Here is a 12125-nt window from a genome sequence, read left to right as displayed (position 1 = left end):
AAACAGCACATTAACAATAGATGAGCTGTTCTCAGGATGTAACCACAGTGTCGACTGGGGCTCGGGCAGTGAAATGGATCCACTGGGTTCAGGTCGCTCCTCCGTGTCCATGATGTCGTCAGTCTTCTGCTCTCTGTGTTAACACACGTTTTACAAATTATTCTGAGTAAAAACTCAAACTATCGTGTCACAGTCAAACTCGCTGAGATCACACATTGATTATTCTGGTATTTATGTATCAGAGTGTGTTTCCTGCCTCTGACTCTGCAGCTTCATCTCCACGTGCTGAGCAAATATCAACGTTACCCTAGTTTTCATCAGTGCTGATAAAGACCCTGATAGCAGCTCTTCACCGCTCGGTAATGAGCCGCGCTGGTCGGAGCTGAAACGATAATTACATGTTGGCGCTGAGGGCGGAGAGCCGAGCTCCGTCCAGCAGCTGTTCGGTTTGTTCAGACATCCACCGAACTGACGCCTGGCGCAGTGAGCTGTGTTCATGAAACGCTCTCAGAGGGAAATGGCCTTGAACCTGGAAGATGAAGACGAGATATGAAACACCCACGTAACACCGAGCAGCGTCCAGCCACACTCACAGCTCGTCCTTACATGTTGTGGGCGCTGGACTTAACGTGTTAATATTTGCTTATTTAACTTCCTCATCATTTGGAGCCAGAGTCTGTCATGACGTTTCACCTCGTTTTCATATCATCAAATAACTAATAAAAACCGAACTTATCAGAAACTCGACCACTTGAACGTACTTCAGTGTGATAAGAACGACCTGAACTGACAGAAAACCTCTATTTTCCGTTTCACTTGTTTTTGGACAAATACCTTTTTCTTTTTGCCAGGATATGAATTAATAAACAACCAATTTTATTATTTATGTGTGAAATCACCTCCTTCCTCGGTCTGTTCTCCACGTTAAACCAATATTAAAGGCTTGAAGTTCACACTGTTCTTCACAGGTTTAAGTGAAATAAATGTTTTTGGAATATGTATTAAATTAACAGTAATTATCCGCCCCTGCTCATTTCTTTTATAATAAACCTTCACACGGCCTCTGTCCCTGCTTATGAAACCACCTGAATCAACCTGCACGTCTAAATAAGGATGTGATGAGCGGAAATACTTTCAGAGAGTAAAAGTGATTCTGTCCAGATTCAGGAGGAGAAACAACCAAACCAGAGTCTCGATATTACACATTATTATAAGTTTCTAACGTCAGGACCAAGAATGAGAAGAATGTGACAGTAAAACATTTTCATAGTTTACAGAATAAATCATCAGTTGTATAAAACCCAGTGGAAAACTTAAACTGTGGAAGATCCAGTGTGAGAAGTGTTGTTATTATAAGAAGCTGTTTGTATAAATTATTGTGTCTATGTTTTAGTTTCCATGTTGTGAATCGTGACGTGTCGAGCTCGTGGTTAAACTATCAAACCTCAAATGTAGAAACAGTTGTTCTCGTCTTGACCTCTCGTCCGTCTCTCTGTCTTTTCCCAGGATCCCTCAGTGCAGAAGGTGGGCGGCGGCCGGAAGAAGACGGTGTCCTTCAGCAGCATGCCCTCTGAGAAGAAGGTAGATTAGAAAAGAAGTCAAAACAAAACCACATTTTGCATTTGAACTTAGATAATAAAGTTGTTCCTCCGTCCCAGGTGAGCAGTGCGGCGGACTGCCTGGCGTTCATGCAGGGCGGCTGTGAACTGAAGAAGATCCGGCCCAACTCCAGGGTCTACTGTCGTTTCTACACCCTGGACCCGGACCTGAGCTGCCTGCGCTGGGAGCCGTCGAAGAAGGACGGGGAGCGGGCCCGGCTGGACGTGTGCAGCGTCCGGGAGGTCCGCACCGGGAAGAGCACCGAGACCTTCCTCCACAACGGCCCCCTGTGTGAGCAGCTGGCCGAGGAAGCGGCCTTCTCCATCATACATGGAGACGACTACCAGGTGAGGGAGGAAGAGGAAAAGATGCTTCTCATGATGCTTCTTCCTGAATAACCGTCCCATGCAGTGACGGTAATGATCTGTTCCTCCTCCACAGTCTCTGGACTTGGTTGCACTGTCTGCTGATGTGGCCAACATCTGGGTGACGGGCCTGCGCTACCTGCTGGCCCACCCGTCTGTGATCGGCGGGGCTGGGGGAGGTGGTGGAGGAGGCCTGGGTGAAGGAGGGATAATGGCGGTCGATGGAAGCCTGGGCAGCAAGATGAGGAGCGAGTGGCTGGCGGCGGAGTTCGCCCAGGTGGACGAAGACGGCTACGGCATCGTGTCGGAGGACATCGCGGTCGCCACCATCTGCAAACTGTGTCCCGGCATCAGGGAAGCGAAGGTGAGCAGGGATTTAAAATCACTCTTTATGGTTTCGCTTCATGCAGATGTTGATGTGCAAAATGATGCAGCGAGTTTCACAAATCAATTTATGTAAAATGTTGTTTTTTAATCTTTTCTAAAGCAGCTAAAATCAGTATTTGTGCATCAACAATGGATCACATGACAATTTGGATGTGAGAGTTGTTGCTCGTGGCGACCAATCCACACAGAAAATCACACAACTCTGCAGTTTTACAGCTTTATGGAGCTTTATTGTGAATCTCAGCTCATTCTTCAGGTTTTTACAGCAACTGAATTGTTCTGTGTCCAACAGCATTGTTCATTTATGTCCGTTTTTGCCTCCAAGCAGGTTATGTGTTTGTTATTGAGCAGGATTATTGAGCAGGATTAACACAAATACTTGGTGGAAGGATGAGGTTTGGCTCAGGGAAGAGCTCATTACATTTTGATGCCGATTCTGGATCAAGGGGCTCGTCTTTCTTTAACATTTTGAGATCACTTTTTATTTTTATAGCAATAAACACCAGCATCTTGTCCTCCTGTAACTAGCTGGGAAACGTAACGTGGCCTCAGCTGTAAGACCTGTTTTGATTTAAGGCGACTGCAGGTATCAGCTCTACTCTGTGACTTTCTACGTTTCCTCTTCCCCGATGTCACAAAGAGTTAAAAGAGACGATCAGAACAGAGAATGTGACATTTAGACCAATTTTACCAACATGGGGCCGGATCCAAAATGGGGCCGTCTTTCAGAAGCCGTCCCTGCTGAGCGCAGATAAAAGAACAGAGAGAAGAGGAGGGAGCGGAGTGAGAGAAGAAGGAGAGAGAGAGAGGGAGAGAGGGAGAGAGAGGGAAGAAGTTATTACACTGTGTTGTTTGATGTGGGTCAGTTCAATATCCTCATGGAAGCAAGATAACTGAAGTTTAATCAAATTTGTCGACTGCTTTGAACGAATGACTAATTAATTCACTTCCTCTCTCGCTCCATCAACCGTCTCCTCTTCATCCGGCCGGTCCTCCCTCTTCTTCCTCCTCTTCCCTCTCTCAGGTGCGTCTGCGTTTCAAAGAGATCCAGCGCAGCAAGGAGAAGCTGACGTCCCATGTGACCCGCGAGGAGTTCGAGGAGGCCTTCTGCGAGCTCTGCACCCGGCCCGACGTCTACTTCCTCCTGGTGCAGCTGTCCAAGGACCGCGAGTGTCTGGACCCCCAGGACCTGCGGCTCTTCCTGGAGACGGAGCAGGGTTTGTCCCTGGCGACCACCGAGGGCTGCTGGGAGCTGCTGAAGCGCCACGAGCCGTCGGCGCAGGGCAGGGAGAGGGGGCTGCTGGGTCTGGACGGGTTCGCTCGCTACCTGCAGTCGCCCGAGTGTCAGCTGCTGGACCCGGAGCAGCTGGGGGTGTGCCAGGACATGAACCTGCCTCTGTCCCACTACTACGTCAGGTGGGTCTGCTTCTTCAGCCCAATGACAGCAAGCGTTCACTTCAGAATAAAAGCTCCACATTCAGCACCATGGAGTTACACACGTCATTCAAACTGCACTGACGCTCACACACCTGGAAAACATTTGACAAGTTACATTAAAGTGCATGGAACGAGATTTCAAAACGAAAAAAATAATCACAAAACATATTATTATTGTTATATAGATTCACAGTGCATTGAATTCACAAAGTAAAAGCACCCAAAAACTCTATTATAGGTAGAGGCCTGTATATTGTTCATAATATTAAATGAAAATAAAGATGCTTTAATGTGTATAATATGTATAATGTCGCTGTTACAGTGGATTGAAGCATAGCTATTCATATTTTATATTTTCTCATTATTATTCTCTTAAAAATCTAAATTATTATTTATTTGATCAAAGACGATAAAGCAAAGATCTAAACCTTGTGCTGTTTTCTGGTTTTTTGTACATATTTATCTATAATACTTGACCTAACTCACTTCAGTGTCGTTCAGTGCTGAGGATACTTACTCAATCTTAATAACTTTCTATTAGTCAGCTGATAAAATCTGCTGGTGATCGTCATCATTCCGATGACGCTCAGCTGGAAATGAATCATCTCTTTTCTACGTCTGTGTGAAAAAACCTTCAGGCTACAGAGGGAAATAAAAACATTCTGGAAATCTCTCGACCGAACAACCTCCGTCCAACTGCCACATGTTGTTTTTATCCGACAGGAAGATCGGTTACAACATGTCTCTGAATTCATTCACTCAGCGGCTCCTGTGTTAAGAGTCATAATGTGAATCATCTGCCAGAAGCTTGTGTTCACTCTGAGCTGTGAGACTCCAAGATAAACACACATATACAGTTTCATTTTTATTACAGGTCATTTTTACGTCGTTGTGTCGTCTCTTCTTTTAAAGAAGCTGTGTCTCAGTACCGGGGATGTGAGATGTGGAATTTTTTGGGGGGGTTGAAATGTTGTTTTTAATAAAATTTACACTATTTGTCACTAAATATCAATAATACTATTAGATTTTAAAAAGCAGGACGTTAATGGTGTTGGTTTGTGATGTTTTCATTTCCTCAGCACCTCGTACCGCTCGTACCTGCTGGACGACCAGGTCCACGGCAGAGCCGACCTCGGAGGCCTGATCAAGTCGCTGCAGTCTGGTTGTCGGTGCCTGGAGCTGGGAGTGACTGACGGCCCAGAGGGGGAGCCCCTGCTGGGGGTGGACTACGGGCCAGAAGTCCCCCGCCACCATCACCACCACCACCACCACCATCACCACCATGCTCCTGTGACCATCCGCTCCGCTCTGGAGGTGGTGAACAAGTACGCCTTCCTGACCTCTCAGTACCCGCTCCTGGTGTACCTGTGCCAGCGCTGCTCCCCGGCACAGCAGCGTACGATGGCGCAGCACCTGAAGAAGGTGTTCGGCTCCCGTCTCTTCACGCCAGAGGCCAGAGGCCCTGCCCTGGGAGGGCGAGCCACGACGCTGCCCTCCCCCGAGCAGCTGAAGGGACGCATCCTGCTCGTGGGGAAGAAGCTGCCGCCGGAGCAGCAAGGGTCGGACGGCGAGGTCTCTGAGGAGGATGAGGAGATCGGAGGAGGAGGGCCGTTGGCAGGACGGCGAATGACCATCCCCGGTGAGGAGGAACTGGGCGTGGTCCTAGTGGTGCCTCCGCCCTCTCAACCCAGGAAGTTGCGTCTCCACAAAGAGCTGTCAGACCTGGTGGTCATCGGTCGGACCGGCAGCCGCAGCTTCTACGCCCAGAGGGTGAGCCACAAACATGCTCAGCAGCAGTCCCCGCCCAGCAGCCCCTCCTCCCCCTGCACGCCGCTGCCCCCTGAGCCGCCTTATTGGACAATGTGCTCCCTGGGGGAGGGAGAGGGCGGGCGGCTGACCAGCGAGAGCCCGGAGGACCTGGTCATGTTCACAAAGCGCACTTTAACCCGGGTGCGACCCAGCTCAGTGCGCCTGGACTCCAGCAACCCCAACCCACAGGGGTACTGGAAGGGAGGGGTCCAGCTCGTGGCCTTGAACCAGCAGACCCCCGGCGCCATGCTGGACCTTCACCGAGGTCGCTTCTCGCAGAACGGAGGCTGTGGCTACGTGCTGCGTCCGGCTGTGATGAGGGACGAGGTGTCGTATTTCAGTGCCCACACACAGGGATGTGTCCCGGGGGTTCCTCCGCAGACGCTTCGCATCAAGGTGCAACATCTGACTCACATTCTGATTTAAAGTTTATTAGTAAAGGTTTTTATTATTTAAAGGACGTCAAGTACTGCACTGAAGTACAAAGTGTTTTTCACTTGAGTATTTTTATTTCATGCTACTTGAAACTGAATATTTTGGCCATATTGAAGAAGAACAATTTAATCTAAAGTTAAAAGAATTCATAATGACAGGATATGATTCACCTTCTTAATGTGAGTCATTCAGAATCGGAAGCAGCAGCTCTGGTTGAGTTTCTTTAGAGAAACCTTTTAAAAGTCCTGTGAGGAGTTTATGAACAGCAGCAGCTTGTTGGAGCCTTTTTTAAGCTTCTTGGCTGAATCCGTGCGTGACGTCGTGTTTCACATGTTTTTAAGTTGTTAGCTCCCATCTCTCCTCCACCTCCCACAGCGTTTCATGTCAGGAACTGTTAAAATGATCCAATATTTCATCTCACGACTCCTCACATTTACCTGAACCACAGTTTTGGAAAAGCTCTGAAATTACCTGGCAAACGTTCTCAAAGCTTTTCTCAGCCAAGACAAGACAAGAGAGAAAATATTCTCCTATATTCTATTCGGACACCTTCATGTTTGTCCCTCGGAATAATGAGACAGAACCTATATTTTTATCTTCTACTTAGTTGTGTGAAAGAACGAGAGAAATGTCTTGGAAAGATTTTAGATGTGTGTATCTCAGCGGCCCCTTATTTTAAGAACCGCTGCTGTCGAGTCATTAAATTCTGCTTCCACACTGATGCATCACTATAATATTAACTATGATTTAAAATCTACAAGTTCATTTGAGGCTTCGTCAGTCGAAGTTCATCAGATTCCGACTCATCCTGTTCATGTTGGAAATGAGGAAACGCTGTCCAGGGAAACACGAACAGGAAAAGTCGAAGTCAGAGAAGATTTGATTTGATTGATTTGATTCAGATTGCTGAAGCCTCGTGTTAGTGTTTATGTCTCCGCTGTTGTCTGCTCCGCTCCAGTGAACACGGTGTCTCTGGAGCCTTCAGGGAATTTATGACGTCAGATGATTCATGGAGAAAACATGTTTGTATTTTTTACCTCCAGCGTGAACAGGAGGAATTATTACAAAAACCTTTTGAACGCTCATATGACCACGTGAGTCTGGTTTTAAGACAGAGCCGTCCTGATGTCAAATTAATTACCCTCTAATTTCCTATTTTCCCTTTGAGACTTTTATTTTATTTCTCTCCTAAACATGTGATTCATCATCTGTGTTGTTGTGTCTCTCTCTGCAGGTCATCAGTGCCCACAACCTGCCCAAGCCTCAGGGGTCGGGGGCGAAGGGAGAGGTCATCGACCCGTACGTGGTCCTGGAGCTGCACGGCGTCCCGGCCGACTGCGCCGAGCAGCGGACACGCACCGCTGCTCAGAACCAGGACGACCCGCTGTTCGATGAGACCTTCGAGTTCCAGGTCAGACACTTTACTTTACTTTACTTACTGGTCTCAAAACTATCTTTATCTTTACTGTCAATCAATCACAAGTTGGATTTTATCTCGAACACATGAAAACATCCAAAATCCAACAATTCACCCTGTGCACAAAATGAAATGTAGAAAATAGGTCAAGTGTTTGAAAGGTTTCATTCACTTTGCTAAATTTGGGTTTTTCGTATAAAAATCGCTGAAAAAAGCAATAACTCCAATAAACCATTTACGTAAGTGCATGACAGCTCCTGCTAATAATCCTGTTTACAGACAGAACATATTATTAGTTCCTAATTTAAACGATTTGTTTTCGTGTCTTTCTTCCCTGAGACGTCTGAAGTCGTCTCTAATATTTCAGATCATTTCCCTGAAATAAAAAGCAACGTGATTGTTGATGTGCAGCCAGAAGTCGTCATATTTCCTGTAACTCTGCTTTTATATAATTTTTTTTTGAATGTGGACGTGAATTTGAAAAAGAAAGAGGACGACGTCGACGGCGTTAAAGAGCTGATTTGGTTGAGTTCTCAGTTTGTGTGTCTGTCGGCTTTGCGTCTGCAGGACGATGGAGCCCGGAGAGTTTAACTGAAGGAGACGCAGACAGAAACGAGTCTCTCTCATGAACAGACTCACAGATGCAGTGAATCTATTATATCAGATGAGATTTGATGACTGAGGTGTCACTTATTTGGCTTTTTTCTCCATTAGCCTGAACCAGTGAGGCTGAGCCGTAACGACAAGCTGTCACAACTGATGTGTTCTCTGTGGTCACATCACACCATGCAGTGTGTGTGTGTGTGTGCCATTTCGGTTTCTATTGTGTGGCGGGGCCCTTAATCTATCACACATTTTAAGTGCATTTTGATTTGCAAGCGTGTGCACAGATCTGTGAACGTGCAGACACATCTTTAAAAGCTGAGGCTGAGAGAGGAAATGCAGACGAGTCCTAAGTTACCACTGACGTCACTTTGCTCCTGTGTTTGTTTAAACTCTTCTGTCACCGTGTGAAGAGCCGCTCTCGCTGACGGCAGACGCCACGTGCACACGTTTGCTTTGGCAGTTCCTCGCCTGACAGGCCTCAGCTCGGGGTGAAACCACATCGTGGGTGACGCTGGATTCGGACAAATCTCCAAAAGCTTGTTTTAAATCTGCCTGGTTAGTCACTCACAGGTTCTGAATACACATTGACAATCTGGTTATGCACACAGGGATTGATATACAGCTTTACAACTCTTACACACACACATATTCATGGCCCCATAAATCATTACATTTAAAGTAAGTAAAGACATAAAGGAATCTAAGTCGGTATAGTCTGAATACATCATTCTCAAACAAAATGTCTCAGACTTTAATTCAAGCAGATTCTATTGTTTTTACTGTTATTTGAATTCTCCTTGTTCAGGACAAAGAAGGAAACTGACATTTGATTGTGACTTTAAATAATAAACTGTAAACATTAGGTAAATGAAGCTCTCATCCTGAAGTCCCTCGACTCCGCCTGATTAGCTCGGCAGGTTCACTGATCCTCGCTGCTGCTCAGACGTCTGGTGTAGAAACACAAAGATCATTCTCGTGACTGACAGGAAGTCGTTAAGCACGTCTCTCTCTCACGGTTTTCTTTCTCCGCCGCTCGGCGAGCTGCTGGAGGAATGGTTGACGTGTGGAGAGCGATGATGTCTGCAGCTGCAGCTCATCCATCATCTGTGAACCGACAGAACAAACATCCTGCACCGTGGAGATAATAAGAGACAAGCTACATCTTAGTCCTCGGGGTTCTCTGACCACAAATATACAAAAAGTGTCACATCTGCAAGATCTTAATCTTGATCTCACCACGCTCACATACGACCACACCTTTCTTAATCGTGGTTCAACCGAGGGTCGGCTGCAGAACTTCAACTGGCAGTAGCACACAGTGAAACCTTTTACGTCAGGGAACCATGTTACGCTAAAATAAATGGATGGAGGGAAAGTGAAGAACAGCTGCAGGGCAGAAAACCTCATTCTCAGTTAAATAGATTCCAAGAGTCCAAGGATCTGCTGACAATTTCATTTTCAAGAGAGAAAGAAACTAGGGACAGGAAACAAGCTTCCGGCGCCAGCGGTTTGGTTTGTGAGGTTTGAACGACAGGTTCACATCAACCTGAACAAACTCAACTCAAACCGATTAAACACGCCAGAGTTTGTTGGAAACACATTAAATCCCAGTTATACTCACCTGCGTTATGATGATAAGCTTTTTGTATTTTCCCTTCTTTTTATCAGAGGGATGAGGAGGAAGAAGAGCAGGAAGAGGAAGAGGAAGAGTGGACACTGTCGGTATTAAGCCTGATTTTAAGCTTGAGAAAAATCCGTCAACATGAGAACGATGAACTCTGCAAAATGTCTGGACCCGATTTCTCTGACATTTTCTGGAGTTCAAGTCTGAAACCTCTGTACGTCAGAGAGCAGCACGTTTGGCCTTTTGGATTCTAACCACCGGGTCGAGTGTGGCTCTGGAGGGCAGTGTGTCATGTCACACACACACACACACACACAAGACGAAAAAAGACGACATTAGAAAAGACACACACTCAGAAACACACAAACATAGCGGCGTGTTAACACAGCGGCAGGATAATCAGTGGAGGTCATGCTGAGTGGTGAAGTATCAGCCTGTTGAGGCGTGTGCTCATATGTCTTCATCATTAGTCCTCCAGGCTCTGACACACACTCACACACACACACACACACACACACACACACACACACACACACGCTCAGCTCAATCTAAATGTAGTTTTCCTCCTCAGCCCTGATGAAAGCAGCTGTCTCAGCTGTCTGTGCTCATAAACAGCCTCTCAGTGTGTTTACAGTAACTCGGGTGTGTCGGTGTATATCGAGGTGTAATAGTTTGAGATCATGACGGATGAACCTGCTCTCTTCTCTGTTCTGTAGGTTTTATTTAAAGCTCATTCAAGAGGAACTCTGATGATTCTATATGTGCACAGGTACAGTAGCTGGTACTGTGAATGTGAATGTGAAGTAAAGAAAGGAGCTGTGTGAAGTCACTGGGTCTAAAGACTTCAAGTCTGAGAATCTGTGGGATTCTTAGAACGAATAGAGTTTCCCAGACGTCTGTAGCTGCTCCTCCTCTCTGCTCCTCCTCTCTGCTCCTCCTCTCTGCTCCTCCTCTCTGCTCCTCCTCTCTGCTCCTCCTCTCTGCTCCTCCTCTCTGCTCCTCCTCTCTGCTCCTCCTCTCTGCTCCTCCTCTCTGCTGCTGACACAACTCAGCTGATTCACTCTGATGCTGCCAGGGACCGAGTCGCTCTGACATCAGCGCGTTCACGTGCTATGAAGTCGATGCTGAAACTAAACGTCCAAACCACTTCATTCCTCCGACTTTCTGAGTTGTTGTTTCGACTTCAGTTCACGTGTGTTTTCCTCGTCGGGAGCTAATATCTCTGATTATCGCGACAGCACACGAACGCACCATAAGGCTTAACTGTTGGCTCTTAATTTGCATTATGGGTAATGTAGGATCATATCTCCGAGGATTTCTCTGCTTCTGTTGGAACAAAGTGTTTTCTGAGAACGACAGAGTCGCAGGAGACGATGCACTTAACATTTTAAACTGTCACTGTTCTAACTTCTGCTTTTTAAACAGCTTGTTTTGTTCTGAGGAACATTTTTTTTGTCCCAAAGCAGAAACATTAAAACATTATTTTCTTCAGCTGTGGGTTTTGGAAAATTAAACCCTTAATGGAGCTTGCGTTTCTTTTTCTTCCCACGTGTATTACGTAATATTCATTTGGTTTCATTTAAGTGATTTTTTTATTTTGCCTTTAACTTGAGTCTCTGTGCTTAGTTTTTCTAATTTGCTGCAGAAGAGGAATAGAATAAGAGTCGAGTTTGGTCTGACTCGACCTGTGAGGGAACGATTCCACGTGTGAGGACCTAAGAATAGATGTTGAGTTATTGTCCTTCTGCCTTATCGTCTCCTCACCAGAACGTTTGGGTTTGAAAGTGATTGAATCAACTGTCACGGAACTGCTCTGCCACAGGGCGTCTGGAGGAAAACTGAGAGGAGAGAGAGACACACACACACACACGTACACACACACACACACACACACACACGTACACACACACACACACGCACACACACACACACACAGTCTGCTGGAGCTGTCTGTCTAACTTGCCCATGCATGAAACTTCAGCTCCTCTCTCCACCACTCGGCCCTGACTCAACGCTTGTGGGAGTGGAGACACACACACACACACATACGCACACACATACACACAATTTCACAATTCCAAGGCCGAAACCAAAATGAGTCGGTCTGGTCTTGGGAGGATTTCCATGGTCGGCGTCACCAGCGTGTCTCGCCCTTTCTGCTGTCGCTATAGCAACAGAGCAGTTGGACACGACGAGAACGTTTTTTAACATTTGTACCGCGAGTTGAGTTGAAGCCTGAAACTCAGGCACTGGACGTCTCGTTGTTTGCTGGCGCCGTTATATCTCTATTGACAAACGGTTAATCGCCAAAGTGCAATGCATCCTGGGACAGGTTGGACCAGGAAGGACGCAGCTGCTGGGATGGAAGGACACGTTTCAAATGGGACAGTGTCCTAGAAACTTAAACTAACCAAACCTCAACCTGAACTTTGACTTTAACCTTCTC

The 12125-nt window shown here is 46.5% G+C and overlaps 1 protein-coding gene across 2 annotated transcripts in view; it reads left to right on the top strand.

The window, feature by feature from the left end:
- The window catches only part of plcl1 (phospholipase C like 1), a 65298-nt gene that overhangs the window by 43262 nt on the left and 9911 nt on the right, over positions 1–12125 (top strand). For both annotated transcript variants that reach the window (XM_034574186.1, XM_034574187.1), the window contains exons 2-7: positions 1507–1581; positions 1659–1946; positions 2041–2328; positions 3376–3767; positions 4868–5993; positions 7267–7443. In XM_034574186.1, the coding sequence (XP_034430077.1) occupies positions 1507–1581; positions 1659–1946; positions 2041–2328; positions 3376–3767; positions 4868–5993; positions 7267–7443 (2346 nt within the window). The remainder of the gene's footprint in view (positions 1–1506; positions 1582–1658; positions 1947–2040; positions 2329–3375; positions 3768–4867; positions 5994–7266; positions 7444–12125) is intronic.

This window comes from Hippoglossus hippoglossus, chromosome 21 (genome assembly GCF_009819705.1).
Source record: "Hippoglossus hippoglossus isolate fHipHip1 chromosome 21, fHipHip1.pri, whole genome shotgun sequence".
NCBI lineage: Eukaryota > Metazoa > Chordata > Actinopteri > Pleuronectiformes > Pleuronectidae > Hippoglossus > Hippoglossus hippoglossus.
Note: the sequence above shows the minus strand (reverse complement) of the source record. Positions and strands in the feature narration are given on the sequence as shown.